Source organism: Crotalus tigris, unplaced genomic scaffold, assembly GCF_016545835.1.
Source record: "Crotalus tigris isolate CLP2741 ecotype Arizona unplaced genomic scaffold, ASM1654583v1 scf7180000017564.2150845, whole genome shotgun sequence".
In the NCBI taxonomy this organism is placed as follows: domain Eukaryota; kingdom Metazoa; phylum Chordata; class Lepidosauria; order Squamata; family Viperidae; genus Crotalus; species Crotalus tigris.
The window spans coordinates 1,523,293-1,549,317 of record NW_024096475.1 but is presented as its reverse complement, the minus strand read 5'-3'; the positions used below and the strand labels follow the sequence as shown (position 1 = coordinate 1,549,317).

At 40.3% G+C, this 26,025-nt stretch overlaps 1 protein-coding gene across 9 annotated transcripts in view; it reads left to right on the top strand.

Annotated features, from left to right (window-relative positions):
* Positions 1-20,393, top strand: part of HIVEP1 (HIVEP zinc finger 1) — an 84,513-nt gene extending 64,120 nt beyond the window's left edge. For 7 of the 9 annotated variants that reach the window (XM_039349389.1, XM_039349408.1, XM_039349398.1 and 4 more), the window contains 5 exons: positions 5,694-5,821; positions 7,451-7,626; positions 9,335-9,436; positions 16,096-16,613; positions 18,294-19,466. In XM_039349389.1, the coding sequence (XP_039205323.1) occupies positions 5,694-5,821; positions 7,451-7,626; positions 9,335-9,436; positions 16,096-16,613; positions 18,294-19,466 (2,097 nt within the window). Of the gene's footprint in view, positions 1-5,693; positions 5,822-7,450; positions 7,627-9,334; positions 9,437-16,095; positions 16,614-18,293 lie in introns of all 9 variants that reach the window. The other 2 variants (XM_039349450.1, XM_039349442.1) reach the window with 2 other exon arrangements.
* Positions 20,394-26,025: the final 5,632 nt, after the last annotated feature.

Genomic DNA, 26,025 nt, shown 5'->3' with positions numbered 1-26,025 from the left:
TAGCCTCAGCTTTCCAGAAGCTAGTTGCCCTATATATGTGTGGGCATGTTGTTGTTGTTAGTTGCGAAGTCGTGTCTGACCCATCGCAATCCCATGGACAATGTTCCTCCAGGCCTTCCTGTCCTCTACCATCTTCTGGAGTCCTTTTAAGCTCACGCCTACTGCTTCAGTGACTCCATCCAGCCATCTCATTCTCTGTCGTCCCCTTCTTCTATTGCCCTCAATCTTTCCCAGCATTAGGCTCTTCTCCAGTGAGTGCTTCCTTCTCATTAGGTGTCCAAAGTACTTGAGTTTCAACTTCAGGATCTGGCCTTCTAAAGAGCAGTCAGGGTTGATCTCCTCTAGGACTGACCGATTTGATCTCCTTGCAGTCCAGGGGACTCGCAGGAGTTTTCTCTAGCACCATAGTTCAAAGGCCTCAATTCTTTTGCGCTCAGCTTTTCTTATGGTCCAACTTTCACAGCCATATATTGCAACTGGGAAAACCATGGCCTTGACTTTACGTACTTTTGTTGGCAGGGTGATGTCTCTGTTTTTTAGTATGCTGTCTAGATGTGGCATAGCTTTCCTCCCCAGGAGCAAGCGTCTTTTAATTTCTTGGCTGCAGTTCCTATCTGTGGTGATCTTGGAGCCCAGGAAGATAAAATCTGTCACTACCTCCATTTCTTCCCCATCTGTTTGCCAGGAATTGAGAGGGCTGGATGCCATGACCTTAGTTTTCTTGATTTTGAGTTTCAAGCCAACTTTTACACTCTCCTTCTTCACCAGCACCAAGAGGCTCTTTAGTTTCTCTTCACTTTCTGCCATTAGAGTGGTATCATCTACATATCTTAGGTTGTTGACATTTCTCCTGGCAGTCTTAATTCCAACTTTTGATTCATCTAGCCCTGCCTTTCTCATGATGTGCTCTGCATATAAGTTAAATAGGCAGGGCGACAGAATACAGCCTTGCCGGACTCCTTTCCCAATTTGGAACCAGTCTGTGGTTCCGTATCCAATTCTCACTGTTGCTTCTTGACCCGCATATAGGTTTCTCAAGAGACAAATAAGATGGTCTGGTACTCCCATCTCTTTAAGAATTTGCCACAATTTGTTGTGATCCACACAATCAAAGGCTTTAGCATAGTCAATGAAGCAGAAGTAGATGTTTTTCTGGAACTCCCTAGCTTTCTCCATGATCCAGCGTATGTTGGCAATTTGATCTCTAGGTCCTTTGCCTCTTCAAAATCCTGCCTATATTCTGGAAGTTCTTGATCCACATACTGCTGGAGTCTAGCTTGTAGGATTTTAAGCATAACTTTACTTGCATGTGAAATGAGTGCAATGGTGCGATAGTTTGAACATTCTTTGGCATTGCCTTTCTTTGGAATTGGAATGTAAACTGACTTTTTCCAATCCTGTGGCCACTGTTGAGTTTTCCAAATTTGCTGGCAAATTGAGTGTAGCACATTTACTGCATCATCTTTTAAGATTTTGAATAGCTCAGCTGGAATACTGTCACCTCCACTAGCTTTGTTGTTGTTCAGCTTTCCTAAGGCCCATTTAACTTCACATTCTAGGATGTCTAGCTCGAGGTCAGTGACCACCTCATCGTGGTTATCAGGGACGCTAAGCTCATTCTTGTATAATTCCTCTGTGTAATTTTGCCATCTCTTCTTAATCTCTTCTGCCTCTGTTAGGTTCCTGCCATTTTGGTCCTTTATCATGCCCATCTTTGCATGAAACGTTCCCTTCATATCTCCAATTTTCTTGAAGAGATCTCTGGTTCTCCCTATTCTATTCTTCTCTTCTATTTCTTTGCACTGTTCATTTAAGAGGGCATTCTTATCTCTTCTAGCTATTCTCTGGAATTCTGCATTCAATTGGGTGTATCTTTCTCTTTCTCCCTTGCCTTTCACTTCCCTTCTTTCCTCAGCTATTTGCAAAGCTTCCTCAGACAGCCATTTTGCTTTATTGCATTTCTTTTTCTTTGGGATAGTTTTAGTTGCTACCTCTTGTACAATGTTGCGAACCTCCGTCCATACTTCTTCAGGCACCCTGTCTATCAGATCTAATTCCTTAAATCTATTTGTCACCTCTACTGTATATTCATCAGGGATATGATTTAGTTCATACCTGAGTGGCCTGGTGTTTTTCCCTACTTTCTTCAATTTAAGCCTAAATTTTGCAACGAGAAGCTCATGATCTGAGTCACAGTCAGCTCCTGGTCTTGTTTTTACTGACTGTATAGAGCTTTTCCATCTTTGGCTGCAGACCACATAGTCAATCTGATTTCTGTGTTGACCGTCTGATGATGTCCATATGTAGAGCCATCTCTTGGGTTGTTGGGAAAGAGTGTTTTTTGCTATGACCATCATATTCTCTTGACAAAATTCTATTAACCTGTGCCCTGCTTCATTTTGTACTCCAAGGCCAAACTTGCCTGTTATTCTGTTTATCTTTTGGCTTCCTACCTTAGCATTCCAATCCCCCATGATGATAAGGACATCATTTTTTGGTGTTAATTCTATAAGGTGCTGTAGGGCTTCATAGAACTGGTCAATTTCATCCTCTTCAGCACTAGTGGTTGGGGCATAGACTTGGATTACTGTGATATTGAATGGTTTGCCTTGGATTCGCACTGAGATCATTCTATCATTCTGGGGATTGTAACCCAGTATTGCTTTTCCTGCTCTTTTATTGACTATGAAGGCTACTCCATTTCTTCTGAAGGATTCTTGCCCGCAGTAGTATACCTGATGGTCCTCTGAATTAAATTCACCCATTCCTGTCCATTTTAGTTCGCTGATTCCTAAGATGTCGATGTTCAGTCTTTGTTTGACCACGTCCAGTTTGCCTTGATACATGGATCTTACATTCCAGGTTCCTATGGAGAAAAGATCTTTACAGCATCGAACTTTCCTTTTACTACCAGATGCATCCACAGCTGAGCGTCCTTTTGGCTTTGGCCCAGCTGCTTCACTCTTTCTGGCACTATTAGTACTAGCCCTCTGCTCTTCCCCAGTAGCATATTGGACACCTTCCGACCTGAAGGGCTCATCTTCCAGCGTCATATCTTTTTGTCTTTTGGTACTGTCCATAGGGTTTTCATGGCAAAGATACTGGAGTGGGTTGCCATTTCCCTCTCCAGTGGATCACATTTTGTCAGAACTCTCTGCTATGATCTGTCCGTCTTGGGTGGCCCTGCACGGCATAGCTCATAGCTTCATTGAATTATGCAAGCCCCTTTGCCAAGACAAGGCAGTAATCCATGAAGGGGGTTAGGCATGTTAGTTTCTGGGAATTCTAGAAGTTAACATCCACATATCTGAATTGACCCCAAGATGGAGGAAACAAGGATATCTGTTCAAATAGAGAATTAGCCTTTTAAGTACTTGCTAATACCTGAATTAAATGTTTCTGAACTGCATTTTTTTCTAGCTTCAGTACTATAGGTGATACTGGATACAATCATAGTTTCTCTGTAAGGTGTCAGGATAAATAGAATGAATAAATGCAGTGGCATAGAGAGAACAAATGTGGTCATTGGCAAAGAATTTTAAATTCTTTAAAGAAGAATTGTTAAAAACTTACATTTAACTTTTGGTTAGCCTAGTCTGAAAGCAAATTTTCTACTTTGCATTCACTGTCTGCCTATGAATATTATAATTAACAGCCATAATTTACATTCAGGAGCCAAAAGATTTTGAATAAATGCCCTCTTCAGTGGTCTCAGTTTTTGATTCCAATTAATATGGGGCAAAGTAGGGAATCTAGTGAAATTCTACTATTGTCCATATTTAGGCCAGTGATTGTTTCACTAAACAGCAGCAGAATTCCCTATTACTAGTGTAGCTGTAAATATTTGTGGAGGAATTACATAATAAATATGCATGATTAACTGCCTTCCCCATCTAATGTATTCCTTATGTTGAGAATACAACATCCTGAATTCTCAGCCAGATGGGCCATATCAGGTAGGACAGTGATGGCGAACCTTTTAGAGACCGAGTGCCCAAACTGCAACCCAAAACCACTTATGTATTGCCGGGTGCTGGGTGGGCGTAGCCCGCTGGGTGGGCGTGGCTACAGTGGTCATGGCAGATGGGTGGGTGTGGCCAGCTTGATGTTGCTTCTGGAGAGGGATGCCTGTGGGAGCCGGGCAAGGTTGGGGAGATCCAGGGGGTCTTTGGTGGGTGGGGCGGTGGGCAGGAGGGTGCCATTGTCGCAGGGCAAAGCGAGGCAAGGGCCGGGGCAGCTGCTGCCTGACACCATTGGCCCCCGCACACAGAGACCAGTGAGTGCAAGGATGCTGGGATGCATCTGGCTATGTGGGACCTTGGCGAGTTAGCGGGCGGCTGGTTGAAAAGGACAGTTGCCATCTCTGGGGCATGGCGCGCATGCCCACAGAGAGGGCTCTGAGTGCCATCTCTGGCATGCGTACCATAGGTTCGACACCACTGAGCTAGGATTTCTGGAAGTTTTCCTAGGGTTAATAAAAGTAATACACTACACACACATTTCTGAATGGACATGAATTGAAAGCGTTGCATGGGTGGTACCCAAGTACATAGTGGATGTGGGTATTATACTGTCTGCAGTATAGACAATCATTAGGAAAAAGGATATAGCTAAGCATTTGTTATTCTTTATTTCTTTGTAGCCTTTTTATCTAGTTCTTGAATAAAAACCATTCAAGAGTAGCATAAATAATGGGTTATAGAGGGAAGAGGGTAAAGCATTGCTTGATTTTCTTTTCTCAGTATGATAATTTATTCAATATACATGTAGTAGCAGAGGAATAATAGATGAATATATAAGTTTTGCTTCAAGAAAAGCTGAATTGGCCTAACTGTATGAATGATAAAAGTTGATCAAAATATTTGGCATAATTTATTGTGCCATTATTAGTAATACAATAAATAGTTCTAGAAATTGTATCTTTTGATTTCTAGAGAGGAAATTTACCCCTCTAATATCACTAGATATAAAAAATCCGTATTTTGCCTAACAGTCTTATCAGAAATATGAAAATAATTTTCCATTGTAGTGAATTCCACACCTGTGTTTTACATCTATTTTACAATGTGTAATTATAGGATACATCCCTGCCTTGAACTATATAGACAGATTTATAATCTGGGCATACATAGGAGAAACTAGGCCCTTGAAGACAATTTTTAAATAACATGTAGTATTTCTCTGTGATAAAACTGACATATTGCAACAGAGGCTTACAAAAAGAGCATAATTCATATATGTAAGGTTCTTTTATTTTACAAGCCATGCATGTACTTGGCTAATTCTATTCCTAATTGCATAAATGATTAAACCCATTGTAATCAATGGTACATAAAAATACATACATTGCATAAATGATTAAACCCATTGTAATCAATGGTACATAAAAATACTTTGTCTCAGGTGGGAATCCTATAATTTGAACTAAAGATAATTATTTTCAATCTTATATAGAAATTGTGTATTGCTTATGAATCTATCAATCATGTTAGACAAGGAATATTAAATCAAAATGTAAAGAGCTGATTTGTAAAATATACATGTATTTTGAGTTGGTTAATATTAGCTGCACAAATGGATTGAATTGTACCCTACTTACAGAATAATTTTGTTTGAGGTGGTAGATTTCTATATTAAGAGATGCTACTAATCTGCTAGTTAAATTTGTAAGAGTTTATTTACATTTATCTCAGCAGGCATTAGTTAAACAAAAGGCAGCAAAGAAATTCAGCAATAAAGAAAACTCTGAACTAAGTACTGATCAAGATATTGAGAACATAGCCAAAAATGAGCCAAGAAGAGTTAAAATATTTGATGGAGGGTGAGTGTTTTTTTTTTCTAAAACTGTTGCAACTTTTATTGATTATTTTGAACTGAAATCTGATTATTTCATCCTCTGTTTTTGTGAAATAGAATTTTGTATTTCATTATGCAAAATATGGTTAGGCTGAGATATTATTTCTAGATTTAATTTAATGGTTTGGGTAATTTGGTAGATCTAGTGTTTTGGTTTTCTAAATTGTTATCTTTTCGTTTCAGCATTTATAGTTTTAATCGTTTCCCCTTTTCTATTTTGCATTTTCTTATTTAATTATTCAGACTCAGTTCTTTATACATACAGACCTTTCCAAATTTAAGAAACTTTCATTCAATTTTTGTATTGAATCAGGTATTCACCCATGTGTTATACTTTGTTGCACTACTAACATAACATCTATTTTTATGCACCTTAGATGCAGCATATGGAATCCTTTATAGAAGGTTGAAATTACATAAATGATATCTTATGTAAACCATAAGATGGGTCGATAAACCCTAAACCACATTCCATGTATCCAGTCCTTCTGCCAGCTCCTATTCTTTTGAATTAGTATCATCACTCAGTTGTTCAGTATGAAATATATTAGGCCCATGGTTTTTAGAAATCCTAGAGGGGTCTGCTCTGACTGGAAATGTGTTATTCCCAACACATCTGGAAACTGGCACATTAGGAAGATTGCTTTAGAGCAGACATGTCAAACTCGCGACGTTATGTGACATCGCGTTATGTATCGGAACTTTTTGCCATTGCCGGCAATGGGATGGGCGCGGTTTCGCGATGACGCGTCCGGCCCACGGGCCGGCAGTTTGACACCCCTGCTTTAGAGCTTGTTAAAGGTTCAGCTAGCAGAACATCTGATATGCTGTATCATTTGATTCTTTTAGCACAATTTCTGGCAAATTTGTTGAACAGTTTTTGGGGTAGAACTTAGAAAACAGGCATCTGAGTCTTTTGTAGCCAAGTAGAAACATTTGACAGTTTGAATCTATTAGGGTGTTTCTCATAGTCGTTATGGGTGCATCAAATCATAAAACATGAATTTTTGGGAAAACAAATTCATGAGGTTAAAAGAAGTATAGCTTGGTGAAAAGTAAAATAAAAGGCCTAACGCCAGGACACAAAATCATAACTGGGCAGTAGAAAAGTCGCATTCCAAGCTTCAAAATATTGCTCCGAAACAAACTATTTCATTAAAAATACACTGTGATTTTCAAAAAAACACACACACACACACACACATACAGAACTTGCAAGCAAAACATTCCACTGTGCTTTCTCTTCAATAATCTAGGACAATGTTTTTCATACTTGGTGTGGGAAATCTGACTGGGAAATTCTAGGAGTTTATGTCCACACATCTCAGTTGCCAAGTTTGCAAAACTGCTCTAGGAAGTTTCCTAGTACTCCAAATTTATCATCCCCCCCCCTTTTTTTAAACCAGACTGCAGAGCCGGGCTGCTGTTCTCAGATTTTCAAACTGTAATTTAAAAAATTGAACTTTTAAAACATTGCAGCAGCAGAGTTGATGTGCTGATTTCTCTTTCAGGTGTTTGCCAAATTCCATGCCTAACATTTATTCCCATAATATTATTGCTCACATTAGATTATTTTCTGTCCCATTTAAACTAGATATAAATCAAATGAAGAATATGTCTATGTTCGTGGGAGAGGAAGAGGAAAATATATATGTGAAGAGTGTGGGATACGCTGTAAAAAGCCCAGTATGTTGAAGAAACATATTCGCACGCACACAGATGTCCGTCCATATCATTGCAATTATTGCAATTTTTCCTTCAAGACTAAAGGTAGTTCAGTTGTTCATGGATCGTTGTTTTGGGGTCCCCTCCATTCCCAGGATGCTTTAGCACAGTAGTTCTCAACCTGTGGGTCGGGGCCCCATTTGCGGTCAAATGACCATTTCACGGGGGTCACCAAACCATGCTGTCTGCCATTTTTTCCCTTTTCCCTAGCTGTCCTACTCCCTCTTATTGGTGGCCACACCCACTTGGGGGTCACTACAACATGGGGAACTGTATTATGGGGTCACGGCATTAGAAAGGTTGAGAATCACTGCTTTAGCAGATACTTTTCTGCTCAACATGTCAGATTTAAGTTAATAAATGATCAAGGTATTGGAAGTTTTCTGTAAATTATATAGACTTTATAAATGATAAACTATAGAGATTATAGAGATTTTTGTAATTTTTAAAATTGTTGCTTCAAGATTTGGAAAGTTGTTATAAAGCTATGAAAACTTTAAAAGAATTTGTAACCGGCCATGTCTATTACTTAAGTACGAATAAGACTTTCCTTGCCTGACAAAACACCCAAGAGGAATTTTGGATACAGAAGGATCTGCCCCTTTTGGGAACACATCCTGTATATAATTGGTCATATAGCCATTTGTCATGCAGCCATACTCTGCAACGGTATTGATTTTGCCCATTTTAATTCTTGGAATTAATTTAGATTTGACTTAGTATTAAAAAATATAATTGTGCTGATTTGGGCAAGCTACTGTTTCTTCTGCTTTTTTATCAGGAGTTACTATAGTCAAGGATGTATAAGAAAAATGTATTAACATTTTGAATATATTTGATTGCTCCAAATACTAAATCATTAATTGTGAACAAATTTAAAAGGCACTGTGTGTTAGGGGCATGCTGGTGTCTATTTGTTCCGCCATAAGTCTAGTCAATTAAAAAAGAAATTAACCTTTTTGTAAATTATATAAAACTGAGATGACATTCACATCAAAACTTTGGTTTAATTTTCTCCCTCATAGCATTTAACATTAACAAATTGGTTTATTTTATTGCTTATTTTAATCAAAGGCAATGCAAATATAAAGTTAAAATTGTATGCAACTATAGAAGAAAAACTACTGCATGCTATTATAAAATTGGTTCTTTTAATTATGTCAAGACTTGAATAAATCTAATTATTTTACAGTATAAGAAGCACTGCAAAAAATATGAACGAAATGGCAAATTTCAGAAAACCAGCAATTGTCTGGGTTACTTTCTTTTAAAAATCTCCTTCAAATCAAGCTCACTTCCTGGTGTCTTCACTGATAGATATAGTTTTCTTGACAACAGTGTAGAAATAGTTAGCCATTGCCTTCTTAACCACTGTTATATTTATAAGCCTTATTTTGCTTAGTCTAGGACAGGAGTAGGCAACCTTGGCTCTTTTATGACTCGTGGACTTCAACTCCCAGAATTCCTGAGCCAGGTGGCTCAGGAATTCTGGGAGTTGAAGTCCACAAGTCATAAAAGAGCCAAGGTTACCTACGCCTGGTCTAGGAGTATCAAAAATAATGTTGGGAGCAAAAATAATTTATTGATTTCCTATACATTTCTATAATTTATTATAAAGCTATCACAAACCACAATATCATGCCCCATATGATGTGTGACAATTGGCATGCTTATGGTCATTTCTGTGCTGCTATGCATCCAACTTTAAAAATAAAACAGTGCATTATTGCTTTTGTTTTTGTTTTTATTTTAGGAAATTTGACAAAGCATATGAAATCCAAAGCGCATAGCAAGAAGTGTATGGATTTGGGAGTCTCGGTGGGATTAATAGATGATCAAGATGTAGAAGACTATGGTAACGTTTTTCATAATTCTTAAAAATTCAGTTGTATATTTGTGCTTGTGATATTTCCCTTTCCCTGCTCAGACCTCCTATTCAGCTGCTTTCATGGAAGAAGCATTTCAGATACATTGCACAGCCAAATCAGTTTGGGTTTACATGCATCTCAAATGGTACACTTCCAAAATGTAATTTACTCATCAAATTTCTTTAAGTGATAACATAGGAAAAAGAGTTTTGAAATCTCATAAGCCTCCATTTAATCAAACATAAATTAATTAAATCCAATTTAATTCTGACTAATCTAAACAATAAAATCAAAATCTCTATTTTGATATCCTAATCTGAGTCATAGGATAGAGCATATTAGATACAGAATAATTTTATCAGCTGAGGTATATAATAAATTTAATTAGGAGTCTGGCAAAAGAGGATCCAAATAAATGTTTGTAAGCTGCCCCAGAATTGCATCTGGACAAGATGGGCGGCACATAAATCCAATAAATAAAATAAATAAACAAATTGCAAAATGTATACACAGGGATTCAAATGGGGAGATTATTGTTTAAATAGACCCTATGAATTAGGATCTAAAGCAACCTTTGCTAATTTGGATCCCCCTCCCCGTATATTGGACTATAAATTCTAACATTTAATTCAGTATATACAGACAGCACTGGGTTTAAAAAAATGTTGAATGGTATTTCTTTATATTCAGTTACTGCAATGGTATGTCGGTCATGCCTCTACAACAACTTTGCCAACCTGTTACTCTTTAACTGGTCTTCCAAAGGTTATATAGTTTGACAGGGTAGAAATATCAGGCTGAGGAAAGTTATTGTGTAGAATATGAAAATACTACAATTTGATAAGTATATATCAGATATTTAGATCTGAATATGTTAATTTACATGGCCAAATTTCAAAAAGATGTACCCATTGTCCAAAATCTACCAGCAAATATGAAGGTTTAGCCTATGCATCCTGCAAAATGATCTAATAAGGGGACCACAGAATTGTGATTCACTGGAAAAGAATGAACTAAATGGCTGCAAATCTAGAGTTTAAGATTTATTTTATTTATTTAATAAATTGAGATGGCCACCTATCCCATAAACATGACTCTGGGCAGCTTGCAATTAAAACCAGAGTAAAAACAATAAAAGGCATAGAAATTGAAAGTAGGAGAAATAACAACTTAGAATGCTCATAATACTCACCTTCAAAATACTACCTATCGAAGTGAGAAATCCAAAAATCAGTGAAAAGGCAAGGAGCATGGTGGCTTGCTTAGTTAAGACCCTGGTTTGGAAGTTAGCAAAGCCGCGTTTGAAACCCAAGTGCCATCGTTGGGTGTCCTTCACTCCAGCTCTTGCTGGGGACATGAAAGGAGCCCCTAACTGGGCATCCCCCAGGCAACGGAGATATTACCAGCTAATCCTTTCAACCCAGGAGCACCTCAAGCTTGTGACAGGAATGTGATGTGAGTGAAAAGGCCCAAGCCATTGTTACACAAATGATGAATTCTGCCTTATCTCTTCCTTTCCATTATTTTGGACATTCAAAGATGCAATAATGAGCCAATTTAATCTCTGCTTGCTCTATTTTATACTTTTAGGTATTGTTAGCTAATCAGAATCACTAGGTTGAAATGCTTTAATTAATTAAATACTTTGAATCTTTAAAAATCAGAGAGCATTCTATTTAGTAAAATATGTGCTGTGTATTTGTGGGGTAAGCCTCCTCCCAGAATACCTAAGGATAGTTTTTGGATGCAGGTAGTCCTTGACTTATGATCAGTTGCTTAGCAACCATTCAAAGTAACAGTGGAGCTGCAAAAGGATACTTATATCCAGATTTGAAGTTCTGACAGCTCCTCCACCCCTGCAGTCATGTGATCGCATTTGGGCACTTAGCAACCGACACACATTTATAGCCATTTCCAGTATCCCATGGTCATGTGATCGCAATTTACAACTTTTTTGCTGGAAACCATCGTTTACTTCTGGTTTCTGCCAAAAAAAAAATGACCATTGCAGATAATGGGTTCACTTTCAACCACAGAATTTGTTTGACAACCACTGCAAAAATGTCATAAAATCAGGTCATGTGGGTTCTTCGATTGATGACCATCATGACATAGGACAGAAATTTGAGGACTGTCTGTATATATTAAGAAAAATAAAATTTAAAATTTATATTTCTGTTCTAGGTTTAAACCTTGAAGCTGCTCAGGTTCATGAGCTAAAATGTTACAAACATTTTAAAAAATTGATAGGGATGACAACAGAACATGATGATCTCAATCTGGCCAGTAAGATTCTAAGTTATAGGTAGTGCTTACCTATATTATCCCAAGGAGTGGCTTTTGATTTTATATCTGCAGCCAACAGACTGATTTTTGTGGTTGTCTCGATTGTAGCTTGTATTGTAGTGAACATAATTGCACTTTAAATAATAATAATAATGATGATGATGATGATGTTGGAAGGGACCTTGGAGGTCATCTGGTCCAACCCCCTGCTCAGGCAGGAAACCCTACCTATACCATTTCAGACTAATGGCTGTCCAGTCTCTTCTTAAAAACTTCCAGTGTTGGAGCATTCACCACCTCTGAAGGCAGGTGTTCCACTGGTTAATTGTTCTAACTGTCAGGAAGTTTCTACAGTTCTTCCTCAGCATCAATTATGTATTTGTTAATAGTATCATACTGTTAAATATATGGATTGTTTTTCCTAATCTTTTTCCATTATTTGTTATTGACAGGAAAATTGACAGGAAAACGTTAAGGTTAATGCTCAGATAGAAATTTAAGCCACTCTATTAGCTATTCTTCATCCTTGAATGTTTCTTATTTGGTTTTCCTATATTTTAAAGCAGAAGAATAACTTTGAGATTGGACCATTTTTGAGTGAAAGGAGGAACTAGAATGTATTCGTTAGAAAAGCTATTGTTGGTCAACAAGAATTTGTGAAGTTTCCATCATAGTTGTCCTATAGTTTCAATTTGGTTTTGTGAGACTTGCTGATTAATGACTGGAGGATTTAGAAGAGCAGAGTTGGTAGATTGTGTGATGTTTTCTTGTTTCAAATTCACTATCAATTGGGTATTAGTAAATACATTTAGTTTCCCTTTTATGTTCCAAATCACCCTTGCATCTTTCATCTCCTGATCTAAAGAATGTTCTTCCCACCCACAATATAAGGTTAATATGTTTGGAATGCTGGCTTCTGAGCTAAGCTGTCAGACCAGGTGAACCATTCAACGTGATATAGTACAACTTAGGCGTATCATTTTCCACAGTGCTTGCCCGAGCTTTCATTGCACATTCCATTTAGATAACAAATGCCCAATCCTAAATTCGTTTGTTTGGAAGAGGTTTCTGTTGAATTCCATGGAATTTCTATAAAAGGACTAGTTTAGTTCAGGACTAGTTTCAGGTCACTCACAATTCTTAAAGTGTTGATCTGAACTTTAGAAACATTTAAAATGTGACTCTTCTCCAAAATTTAAATGTATATAAATATATAATAGTATATATTAAAATATACTATTTTAATTTCTGCAGAAGATTACAGCATAATTTATCAAGCAGTTTCCCACCAAGATATACATGTAGTAAAATCTATATATATTTTACCTTATGGTTGATGACAAGAGCCCCTCCAACAGTAGAGAACTATTTGAATAATACTTTAAACTACTTTTATAAAAAGGAGCTTGACAGCTAGCAAGCAGTATTATTTCAGGATAAATTTTAAGTCTCCAATGCTTTTAAGTTGCTCCAGTGTGAGTTTCCCTAGTGGATGTCAATATCAGAAAGAAAAAATAAAAATAAAACAGATATAAATATAATCCAAATTTTTAGACGTTTAAAATTTAAGCAAGGAAATATGTAAAACTAAAATTGGGATAGATACAAATTGATATAAAAACATCTTTTTTGCACAGAAAGAGATTTTCATTGTGAAAATATGAAAACCTTTCCATCATAATGTTTTTATACAGAAATACCTTTATTTACATTTATTTAAATTTGGTATTACTATACTTTTTATAGCTTTATGTCCCAGAAGGAATACTTTTTTTCACTACTATGTGACTAATTAATGAATATGTTATGCATATGGTATTCTACACATAAAAGAAAATTAAATATTTGGATCTTTACACATAAATTCATTGTTAGTTTAAATAATAACCATATTTTATATAACTATAGCTGAATTTTCCTTGAGAGTTGTAAATCTTCAATGATTTAAATAAATAAATAAATACTTTTAAAATTTAATAGTAATTAAATTACAATGCAAATAGCTCGGTTGAAGTAGAAAAACATTAAGTAACGTGCAGTACAGAAAGAACAGCTACCTTATTCGATACTGTATTATTTCTTCAACATTTATCATTTTGATCAACTCTACTGTTTAAAGTTAGTGTGGATGGCATTAAAAAGCCTTTTAGTGAAGCTCCTAAGAAATATTTTATTAGGGAAAAGGGTTTCTTCTAACCACATTATCAATACCTGTTTCAGACCTTACTGATAACATTTTTAGCAAGGTAAGCATCTCCCATTTGTTGTTACTCAATACTGGAGCATGCAGAGGGAATAATCTTTATTCTCAAAAGCAACTGCACCTTGATTATTTGTATTGTTAAATGTCTGCATTAATCAATAGTTTCATATGATTCAGAGTTTCAGAATGAATTTGAGAGCAATCAACAGCAGTTCCTCAATTGTTTGGACTCTATACTTTTTCTCCCGGGTTGATTGCTGTGAATTTAACTATAGCGTTGTTTGTTACAGGAAGTTCTAAGGTGATAGCCACTGATTCAGAAATAATAGGCAAATATAAATGGCTAACTTATGTGAGATAATAGAATTTTTGTCAAGCAGAATACAAAATAAAATCAAAAGAATAATTGGTGGCAGAGGGATATAATTGCTAATAGTTTTCTTATTTATAGTTATTAGAAAGATTTAAAATAGAATATGCTTTTGAACATTGTAAGACTGAGCTTGAAATAGAATTGTGTACAAATGGTGAACATGGAATTGCTAAAATATATAAACTTTTATTGAGATTTGAAACAAAAGAAGAAATGAAAGATAACATGGGCTAAAAGTGGGCTAAAAGTTTTGATTATAATATACAGTGCAACAGGAAAATATAGGGTTGAAAGGATTGAAATTTACACTATGTTATAATTTTAAAGAGAATTTTTATAAGATGCACATGTCACCAGAGGAATTGTCTTGAATGTATAAAGGCGCTTCAAATTTACATTGGAAATGTGAGCAATACGAAGAGATATTTTATCATGCTTGCTGAATGAGGGGGACTAATGACTGATCCTCGGAGTTCTAGCTATTGCGGTGACCCTGCTGTCATGATTTTGCATTCTGGGCACTTGGTGCCTAGTTCATGATTATGATGTCACAGCAAGCTGCAGTCACATGATTGTAATTTCTGATGTTTTCTGCCAACTTTCCAAAGGCAAAAATCAATAGAGAAGTCAGCAAGAAGTCAGAAGTTGCTCCCACCATTTCTTCACCCCATCTCCACTCTCTGTAGTGACTGCCTGTGGCACTCCCTGCCCCTCTGTGGCACCTGCACAACAGCCCATGCTTTGTAGCTCCCCTCTGCAGCAACCCCCTGTCTGGCTCTATTCTCTCCCACAGCTTCATTTCCTGGGACTTCTGCCCCTATCCTCACTGAGGTCACGTGAAGTCCTTGCTTAATGCCCCATGTAGTCCTAGGGTTACAACAGCAAGCAGGATTGCCACCGCTAAGCAATGTGATTACATGTCTGCCCTTTACAACTGCATCATTTAGGAACGGACATTCTGGTAACCTGAGGACTTCTTGAACGGAGTTCAAATCTCAACTTGACCATAAAATTTACTTGGTGATTTTTGTTCAGTCATTCTTTCAAAAGACCCTTGTGGTTGAAAGTTGCAAAGAACTATGCAATTCCTGGCCCCTGTGTGTTCTAAATAGTCTTTTGCTCTTTGAATTAGAAGCCCTGCATTGCTCTAATAAAAAACCTCTGACTACTGTATAATACCTCTTCAGCCATCTCATAGGAGCATTCTCCACAAATTTGACAAAATGAACCATGATCCTTGAATAAAAAAAATCAAATTAAAATAAAAAAGTAAAAAGCTGGATTATTAAAAAAAATAACATGAGCTTCTGCACTGAAAAAGACTACTGTGGCTATCCCTTTGAAAACTGTTTAAAAAGATACTGGCTGTCCATCTGTTACACTGCATAAAGTTGGCTTTCATAGGGCTTTATTAAATCTTAGTAATGTCTTAGTGAGTGTACAAACTGATTAAAACTGAAATGTACTGAGGGGGGATATGTTACATGTCCAAATACTGCCCCTTATTTTTTTTCTTTTAAAAAAAAGTCTGAATGCTTCTTCCATAAACATCACAGCTACATCTTCCACCACTTATGGAATCAACCAGTTCAAAGTCCTTCAATCCAACATGCTACTTTTTGGCTGGGGTGGGTGGGAGGTTTCAAATGGCTTTCTGTATATACTGTACTTCCATTTACTTGCCTGAAGTTAATGTTCAGGAACGTAAAGTAAATGTAATGCGAAGAATCTCCTTTGAACTGTTGGGCTGTTAGAGGGGAATTTAATTTTGTTCTCTTTCCTAGGTGAAAAGCAACGTCTAAATTATGAGCAGTCTGGATTTGATCCAGAGGACTCAGATGGGCCAGAAGATGAAGACAACGAGAACGAAGATGACGATGAAGATAGCCAAGCGGAATCAGTTTTATCTGCGACTCCCTCTGTTTCAGCCAGTCCACAGCATCACCCCTCAAGAAATGCTTCTCATGAGGTTTCAAGTGCTGACGAAGAAAGTAGACTTTTGGACTGTTTTGCTGGGGTTCACACAGACTCTGCGGATGGCCTGCCAAAAGCACTTCTCACAAAAATGACAGTACTTAGTACAGTGCAGTCGGACTGCAGGTACTCAGGGCCACCAGCAGCAGCTATTTCCAGAGAAGCAAAAAAGGAAAGCATGCAAGACAGAGCAACAAGCACAGAGCCTGCTGGGTCTTCAGAAACATTTCACACGTCACCATGTCATCAAATGTATGTGGATTTCCCAGATGCAAAAGAAGTCTTAGGAAGCAACTCTCCTTCTGTTAGTACTACATCAACTTTGAAGGTGAGAGGAAAGAAGGTTTTTTTTTTTAATTGCAGAATTTATTGCAGGGAAAGCAGGCAGTGCTTATTGTTTTATTGGCAAAATAATGCTTTTCTGGGACACAGGTATTAATCATGCTGACCTGGGCATTTTCAAAAAATGAGTCACTACAAAATTGGAGAATTAGATTGCATATTGTGCACCTTGGTTGCAATGAAATGTATGGGATTTGTTTTTGAAAATGTTACACCGATACAACTTGCATCCATGCTTTAATGGCTGAATTGAGGAGAATGGATGTTACCAAGTTATATCCATCAGATGTACAGAAATTCTTGTTTCCAGTTTTTCTGCCCAACCTGGTTGAGGAATTTGAAAATGTAGGATTGAAGCATTCTAGTTTCAGTATTCACGTTAAAAGTTGTTTTTGTGTAGTCCAGCTGAGGACTAAGATGCATATCACACTCTGGATTTGCTATATTCTACTGCCTAGGTGTGAGTGATTTTGTATTGGGGGAAAACAGTGGGGTGTGTGTATGTGTGTGTGTTCATTTTTGTTATGGTTTAAAACAAATTGGTTCTTTTTGCAAAGTAGTGGATCAATTAAAACCAATCTGAAGTGTTCCAATTACTTTGAGCATCACTGCTGTTTATGTCTAAACTTTAGGCTATCCATGGAATGGTGTACAAAAGAGGACTAAAGACGCATTTGCCAAATACTGCAGGCTCAGCCCACTTTATCTCCCAGATAGATTTTATCCATTGGGATCTAGGAAACATGCCCTCACTGTTGTGGTGCTACCCTCTTTGGATGAAATTTCTCAAGTGATCCGTGTGGTTCCCGTGTTCTATAACTTGGTTGTTCTCCAAGGCCTTAGGGTAGGATGGTCGTAGAAGACTTTCAATTATGTTTGTGGAAAGTGGCTTGCCTGGACATACATGAACATTTTTTATTGTTTTCTATTTATCTTAAGTTAAGCTGCCCAGAATTATTCTGAAGTCAGTTTGCCTCTAAATTTTATAAATAAAACTGTTCTTATTATTACTGATTAAATTAGTTACTGAGCCCATTTTAAATCCTTACTTGGCCTGATTTTAACATTAAAATGTTTATTTTCAGGTTTGGATAGCACTGGGCAGTTCTGCTCAGTTCCATGGCATTTTCCACCTTGGATGTGCTATTGTCTGTAGAAAAGCCAACTTCATTTAAATTACATCAGCAGAGCAAGATTTAATTGAAGTGCTCATTTAATTGAAGTGATTGTTTCGGTTTCTAAATGCTTGAACAGTGCTACAATCTTGACACAGGTTGTCACTGGTACTAGTGGAAAATACTGTAAGATTATTTTTAACACCACCACAAGGCCATATTGCCTGGATAATTCTTCAGAAAAAGAATATGTCCTAGCTAATGTTTGCAACTGTTCCACTAATAAATTAGAATATTGAAAGATTTAAATAGAGTTCAGTCATGTGTCAAGTATAGAAACAGAAAGGATATTTGGGGATTCTTAAAATTAATTTGAAACCAAGTGACCAGGAACTCCACCCATATTTTTAGTCTAAAACATTGAAGAATTCAAACTCAGTCTCTCAGCTAAATCAAATTCCATGCATTTCAGCCTAAGAAGGAACTAGCAGATGCATATTTCAGAATATTACCATAATCACCTTTCTCATGCTTTCTCTTTTCTTGTGCAGAGCACAGCTTCTTCTAGACTTCCTTCTGTACCCATAGACCAGGGTACACAAACTACAGTTGTTGTTCCTTCAGTGGCATCCCCTTTTGCAGAGATCCAAGAGCAAAAGCATGGAGAACACCAACACACCATGAAATTATCACCTCCGCAGACTCATCTGTTTAGCCACCTCCCTTTGCATTCTCAACAGCAAACCAAGAGTCCCTATGGAGTGGTTCCAATGGGGGGGATCCATGTGGTACCTGCTGGCTTAGCCACATACTCTACTTTTTTACCCATTCCAGCTGGGCCAGTACAGCTCACTATTCCTGCTGTCAGTGTGATCCACAGAACTACAAGTGCTCTTGGCGAGCCAGCCTGTGCAGTCTCCAGCACCACCAATCACCTTGGTATAGCAGAAATGAACAGTGTGGTTCCCTGTATCCCTATAGGCCAAATTAATGTGCCAGGCATCCAGAGTCTGAGTGCACCAGCCCTGCAGCCTCTTCCATCCCTGAGCATGGAAACGGTGAATATCTTAGGCCTGGCCGGCACCAGCCTTGCACCACAGATACATCATTCGGGATTAACGCTCAATGCCGTAGGGTTACAAGTGTTGACTGCAAACACTTCCTCTCAGCGCATCTCTAGTCCTCAGGCACACATTCCGGGCCTGCAAATATTGAATATAGCACTGCCAACTTTAGCTCCTTCAGTGAACCCTAAGACTGCAGATGATCAGGGGATTGTAGAACTACCAGCCTCCAGAAATAACACTTGTGAAACGTTCCAAGACCAGGGTTCTGGAAGCTTAGCTACTCCAGACCCTGCTCAGATTGCTAGTCCTCTATCTTCTCAGAAGGCACCTGCCGATAAGCGGTACAGCATCGAGAATCGATTGGAAATAGTTCCTGCAAGGGACTATCGACGGCATGATATCCCGGATAATCCAGACTCTGAAAGTTCTGACTCAGAGAGTCCCAAAAAACCAAAGTGCAATATTAGTGCTATTCAGGTGGGACAGCCTTCTGGGTTAGAGCCTCCTGCAAAAGTGAATACAGACATTTTATCCAGTTCCCCCAGACATCAGATGGTCCCTCATGATAAAGAATTCCATCGGCCAAAAAGGCTGCCAAAGGTGGACTTGAGCGATGGCAGCAGTGATGATGAGGACAGACTAGTAATTGCAACCTAGGGTGTTTTGGTTTCATGTTGGGTTGTGTGTGGGATTGCGGGTGTTTTGTTTTGTGTGTATGTTTTTTTTAAAGTAACACTTAACTAGGTTTCTTTGCAAACCTTCCTTTTACTTAAAGCACATATTTTCTGACACAAATTCATTACTAATCTTTGTGCAATCATGAACTCTTGACCAATAATTGTTGTTTCTTGTCAGCTCCGGCCATTTTTTTTGTACATGTTGTATAGACAATTGTGCCTTTTTTGTGTTTTATGTTTAGAAAAATGTACAGATTGTCAAAATTATATATTATATGTACATTAAACCTGAGTAGTTACTTTTGTTTCGTAAGTAAAAAAAAAAATCTCATGTCAAATGAAATGATTAAATTATATGTTGCACTGTTAAATGTAAATTTTTATGGCTGTGGGGCGAAGTTTGTATGTACAGATTCAGTTATGTACAATTCCATATTTATTGTACCCATATTAGTCTGGGGGGAGGGAAAAAGTTCGGTCCATTTTTCTCATGTATGACATTAGCTTTACACTTAAAACAAAAATCCCGTATCTGTGTTATTGAACTATTTCAGTAAAATTTTTGTTTACTGACTTTACTACTGGCTTAAGTTGTACCTCTTTCTAAATGAACCAACAAGAAAGAACAACTTTATTCTGTGATGATGATAATGATGATGACAAAAACATTAAAATTGTAAATACATTGCTAATAACCTCTCCCTTGTTCCTCTCTATCCTGTCCAATTAGGTTTTTTTTAGGAGAGTTACTGAAAAAGTTGTATATTCTTTTGTTTAGCAGTATTGTAAAAAGAACTTCCAGAATACGAAGTTTTTTTCTTGTTTCAATAGATTTTTTTTATATTCTCAAAAAACAACTTCGCTTTTTTTTGTTGTTAAAGTCCTTTATTAAAAGAAAAAAAATGAAGGAAGGCTCATGCTATTTCTTGTTAAGTTTGGCTATTTTATTAAAGTCAGGCTACCACAGAATTAAATATAGTTACCTTTATGACAATGGAAAACCTTTCAGGCTACTTTTTATTTTTTTACCGAAAAACAAGCATAAAGCCTTGTTTTATGCAAGAGCAATGTTGAAAAAGGGGCGTTGTCTTACCTGAATGCCTTTTCTCAGCATGATGATGGAGAATCCACGGATGGGTTGTCTTAATCTATCTGCTCCAATTAGACTAAGTCTGAAATTTTTGTACCGCCCCCTCTGTGCCAACTGCACCCCAGTTTTAGGCTAAGGCGATACTCAGACTTTAGTCCGACGCGTCTGATCAATATGGGAACCAGGCCAACTGACCTTATGGGAGGGAGTGGATTCTCCATCATCATGCTGAGAAAAGGCGTTCAGGTAAGACAACGCCCCTTTCTCCAGCATGATTGGATGGAGAACCCACGGATGGGACATACGAAAGCCCTGTGTCCCTAGGGTGGGGAATTAGATTGGGCCTGGTTCCCATCCAACGTTAATGCGTGTTCTAGAACCTTGCGGCCAAATGAATCCGTAGAAGAGGCAAATATATCCATCTTGTAGTGACGGACAAAGGAAGAGGGCGATGTCCGTGTTGCTGCTCTACAAACTTCCTCTATGGAGGCCTGGGTAGACCAGGCAGCTGTAGTAGCTGCGCCCCGGGTGGAATGGGCCGTGATATGCCTAGGAGCTTGCAGTGACTGAGTCTGGTATGCCAGAGAAATACAAGCTCTAATCCACCTGCCTATTGTTTAGCAGAGCCTCTGTTTTGCGGAAGGATGAGGTTCTCTGTATATAACAATATAAAGCCCTGCGCACATCGAATTTGTTCCACTGAACCTCTATATCATTAGATGGGTTAGGACAGAAGTCCGGCAAAACTATTTCCTGAGATCTATGATACAAGGAATTAACCTTGGGCACGAAGGAGGGGTCTAGCCTAAGGGTTACCCTGTCCTTATGGAAAGTGCACAGGTCCTTCCTTACTGAAAGAGCAGCCAGTTCAGAGATTCTTCTGGCTGAAGTTACAGCAACAAGAAATGCCACCTTCATCAATAACTGTTTGAACAAACAAGTGTCAATAGGTTCAAAGGGTGGGTGAAACAAGGGCCTGTAAGACCTGATGGAAGATCCCACAAGGGGTATCTATGTACAGTTGGTGGTCTGGCGTTGTTAGCTCCCTTTAGGAAGGAGCGTATCATAGGGTGATGTGTTAAGGATTCATTGCCGCAGGAAATAACTGTGGCAAGAGCAGCTACCTGCCTGCGGATGGTGCTTGTGGAAAGCCCCTTGTCCAGACCATCCACCAGGGACTCCAAGATAACTGGCACTGAAACTGTCAAAAGGTCAATTTTGTGAACCGAACACCAATTACAGAAGCTTTTCCATGTGGCATCGTATATTCTATTCGTCGAGGGTCGCCTGGATTGCTGAATCATAGCTATGACCCTTGACGAATATGAGTCTCGGCCTAAGGCCTGCCTCTCAAGTGCCAGACGGTTAACTGGAGCCATTGAGGGTCCGGATGGCATATTTCCCCCTGAATGAGGGAGATGCGATTTTCTGGGATCCTCCATGGAGGGGATGCGGAGAGATCCATTAGGTCGGCGAACCAAGAGTGTCTTGGCCAATGCGGTGCAATCAGGAGGACCTCTGCTCGTTCGCGAAGGATCTTCCTGATCGTGACAGGAAGAAGCGATAGGGGAGGGAAGGCATAAAGCAGTTCCCTGGGCCAGGGACTGCGGAGCGCATCTGTTCCCTCCGCTGCTGGAGACGGGAACCTGGAAAGGAATCTGGGAAGTTGTGAGTTGGTTGGGGAGGCAAAAAGGTCTAAGGTTGGGGAACCAAACCTGTCCACGATCTCTCTGAACACCTTTGGATCCAGCTGCCATTCGGAATGGTCCACGGTGGCTCTGCTCAGTGAGTCCGCCTGCTGGTTGGCCACTCCGGATATGTGCTCTGCCCTGATGGAGGCAAGATTCAGCTCCGCCCAAGACCCCAGCAATCTTGCCTCCTGCTTGAGAGGCTTGGACCTTGTCCCCCCGTCTGTTGACATGGGCCTTGGCTGTGATGTTGTCGGTTAGAATCAGGACATGCTGGTCCAGTACTATGCTGCTGAATCTCTTTAGGGCCATGTGTATGGCTCTGAGTTCCAGCCAGTTTATATTGTTCTTTAGATCCTGCCTGGACCACCGACCCTGAGCCCAGTGCGTGTGGAGGTGTGCCCCCCACCCAAACAGGCTTGCGTCTGTGGTGATGGTGATCCTGTCTGGTTCTTTGAATTCTGTTCCCCGTGACAGTGCCGGAGAGTCCCACCATCGAAGGGAGTTCAACACCGACCGTGGAACTCAGACCTTCTGGTGGGATGTGCTGGTGTGAAGTCTCTGAAATGGAAGAAGAAGCCACTGTAATTCTCTGGCATGGAGACGTGCCCATGGCACAATTTGTACGCAGGACACCATCTTCCCCAGTAGTTGTGATAGAGATGCCAATGAGACTACTTTGTCCTTTCGGATCTGATGTACAAGGGTCTGAATAGAGTTCTGTCGGTCCTGAGATAGGTAGACCGTACAATTGTCTGTGTCTATAACAGCGCCCAAATGGAGGAGCCGAGTTGTTGGTATGGTCTGACTTTTCTGGAAATTAACAGAAAAACTGTGTTCCTGAAAAACCTTGATGGCTAGGGCGAGATCTGACTGAGCATTTTGGAATGATGAAGACTGAATTAGTATGTCATCTAAATAGCATTGAATTCTGATGGGAATTTGTCTAAGGTGGGCTGCGAGCACTGCCAGTACCTTCGTAAATACTCTCGGTGCAGATGAAAGGCCAAATGGTAGGGCTCTGTACTGGTAGTGTCGTCGGGCATAACTGAATCTGAGGAACTTGCGGTGGTCAGGAAAAATAGGAATGTGCAAATATGCCTCAGTCAGGTCTATCGAGGTAAGGAAGTCACCTTGCCTGATGCTAGCCAGGATCGACTGAAGTGATTGCATCTTAAACTTCTTATACCTCAAGTAAAGATTTAGACCTTTTAAGTCTAAGATTGCCCTCCAGCCCCCTGAAGTCTTGGGAATGACAAAGAGGTTTGAGTAAAACCCTCGTCCTTCTTGGTCTTGTGGTACTGGTTCAATTGCTTGTATTTGTAATAAATGAGCTATAGCTTCTGACATAAGATCAGCTCTGGTCCTGCTCGTTGGAATAGGGCAAGAGCGGAATCTGTCAGGTGGTTGGGAACAAAATTCTAGTCTCAGACCTTGGGTGACGGTGTCTAACACCCATGCATCTGTAGTGGTGGCTGCCCAAGTGCTGGAATAAAGGGCCAGCCGGCCTCCTATGGGAGGTGAGACTGCGAGATCACTTGCCTCGTTTAAAGGAACGGCCCCCTGCGCCTCGAAAGGACCGCTTGGTCTGGAACTGTGATCTGCCTCTGTATGCTGAACGATCTTGCTGTTGTTCCTTTCTCTGAAAGGAGGAGCGAGAAGCCTGGGCCCAGTCCCAGGATGGAGCTGGCCGAAAGGGCTGCCTTCTGTAATTACTCTACGACATGTTGCTCCCTGAGCGCTTGTCTTCTTTCTTTGTTGAATTAACCAAAGTTTTACGTTTGTCCTTACCGTCTGTTAAGTATGGCTCTAGTGCCTTACCAAAGAGATGTCCACCTGTGTAGGGTTTAGAGGCCAGACGCCACTTGGCCTTGGTGTCTGCTCGCCAATTCCTGAGCCAAAGGAGCCTTCATGCTGAGATGTCTGCAGCGATGGTCCGGGCGGTGTATCTGGCCGTGTGCAGGGAAGCGTCGGCTAGGTACTGAGACGTGGCCACTAACTTACCCAGATTCTGGTGAGCTCTGAGCTGGTCCGGAGGGATCATGTCCTGGAGCTCCCGTAGCCATAGGACTGAAGCCCTGGCAAAGAAGGCCATGGATGTTGCCGCCTTTGTTGCCCAGGCTGATGCCAGGTGGGACCTGTGCAATGCGGACTCAATCTTTTTATCTTCTGCCCTAAGTGCCTCATTTATATCCCCAGGGATGTTAGCATTGGGAAACAATGAGTTCAAGGGCTCATCTATCTCAGGAATCTCCAATAGGGAGGTCAGGGAAGGGGCAACATTGAATAATGTCTTTTCTACAGCACCGGGACTTGTGAGGGATCCTAAACTCTCCCATTGTTTTTGAACTATATTCAGAAAAAGGGGATGGCAGGGAATATGGCTTTGAGAGACTGAGGGCTCGGTGTATATGGCGTGAGGACCTTTGGATGTTGTAGGTAGGGTCTCCTGCTCTTGAGGGAGGTTTGTAGTAGTGCAGGCCTTGAGTAGCAGGGAATTAAAGAGTGAATGGTCAAAGAGACCGACAGGAGGGGTGGGGTCAGATGGAGTGATGCCCTCATCCTCAGACATAACCAGGCCTGATGGTTCAGCCCCTGTTGATTCCAGATCTGATGAAGGATCATCCATCATCTCTGGAGATTGGGACTGATACATGGATTGGGGGGGGTGGCTGTGGGGTGTTGGATGCCATAAATTGAGCCACAGCCTGGGCTATCATGGACTGAAGATAGTCCGGATTCAAAGTCTGGTTCTCAGGAGGGCAAAGCCCTGCTGCAGTGGGGATGAATGTGGCTTGAGGGCCCAAATTGAGTGTGTCCTGGCCAGTTGTACCCATTCCTGGATCCACTCTTGTGGCTGATTGTGATTGGGAAATTCCCCTGGGGGGGGAACGACCAGGCCCCTGGGGCTGAGGCACAATGTGAGGAAAGGGGTTCAAAAATGGACCTTCCCGTTGTGCCTGTCTGACCTGGGGAGGCCACCCTCAGTCTTTGGGACTCCTCCTCTCTCATCTGTGGATTATTGGTCTCCCTGCTTGGCTTGGCTTGCTTGGAGGTATTTTTTCCACTTACCTCTGGATGCTTCCTCTTGGCCGGCTCTTTAGTAGCCTTCTCTGCCATGACGAATCTGTTTTGGGCTCAACCTTAGCAAAACGCCCCCCCTCAGCGTTGTAAACTTACTAAGGGAGCCCGCAGGGATGATCCGGCCCGGTGAGGGGGGGTGGGTGGGCAATGGGGGGGTTGGTAGGCACTGCGTCCTTCCAGAACGAGCTGGCCTGCCCCAACCCAATCAGTCTGTGTGGCAATATCGTAGCCAAATCAAGAGGCCTCTGCCTCAGTTAGTCATAAACTGCCCTCTGGAATTGCTGCAGGCAGTCTGGGCCTCAGTCAGTGACAAAATGGCGGCCGTGAGTCAATTCAAAATGGCGGCCGCCAGATTCGTGCCAAAAAAATGGTTGTTGGAAGAAGGCCTTGAGGCCTGAGGCCTAAGCTGCGATGAGCCCTCGCTCCGAAGAGTCGCCTGGGCTCCTAACGCAGCGGATGGCTGTTAATTAGGTCAGCTGGGAAGAGCTGAGGCTGGCCGAGGACTGATAAGGCCTCCAGGCTTCGAAAATTGGGTCTGTGCCCAAAACTTTCTCCTGCTGCTTGGGGTGGTCTGCTGAGGCCGAGGGACCTAGAAAAGTCTCCCTCCAGGCCTGACGAGCCTCGTCGCCACTTGCAGAGCCCCCCAGACGAACGGCAAGCTTACCCTTGTTTTCGCA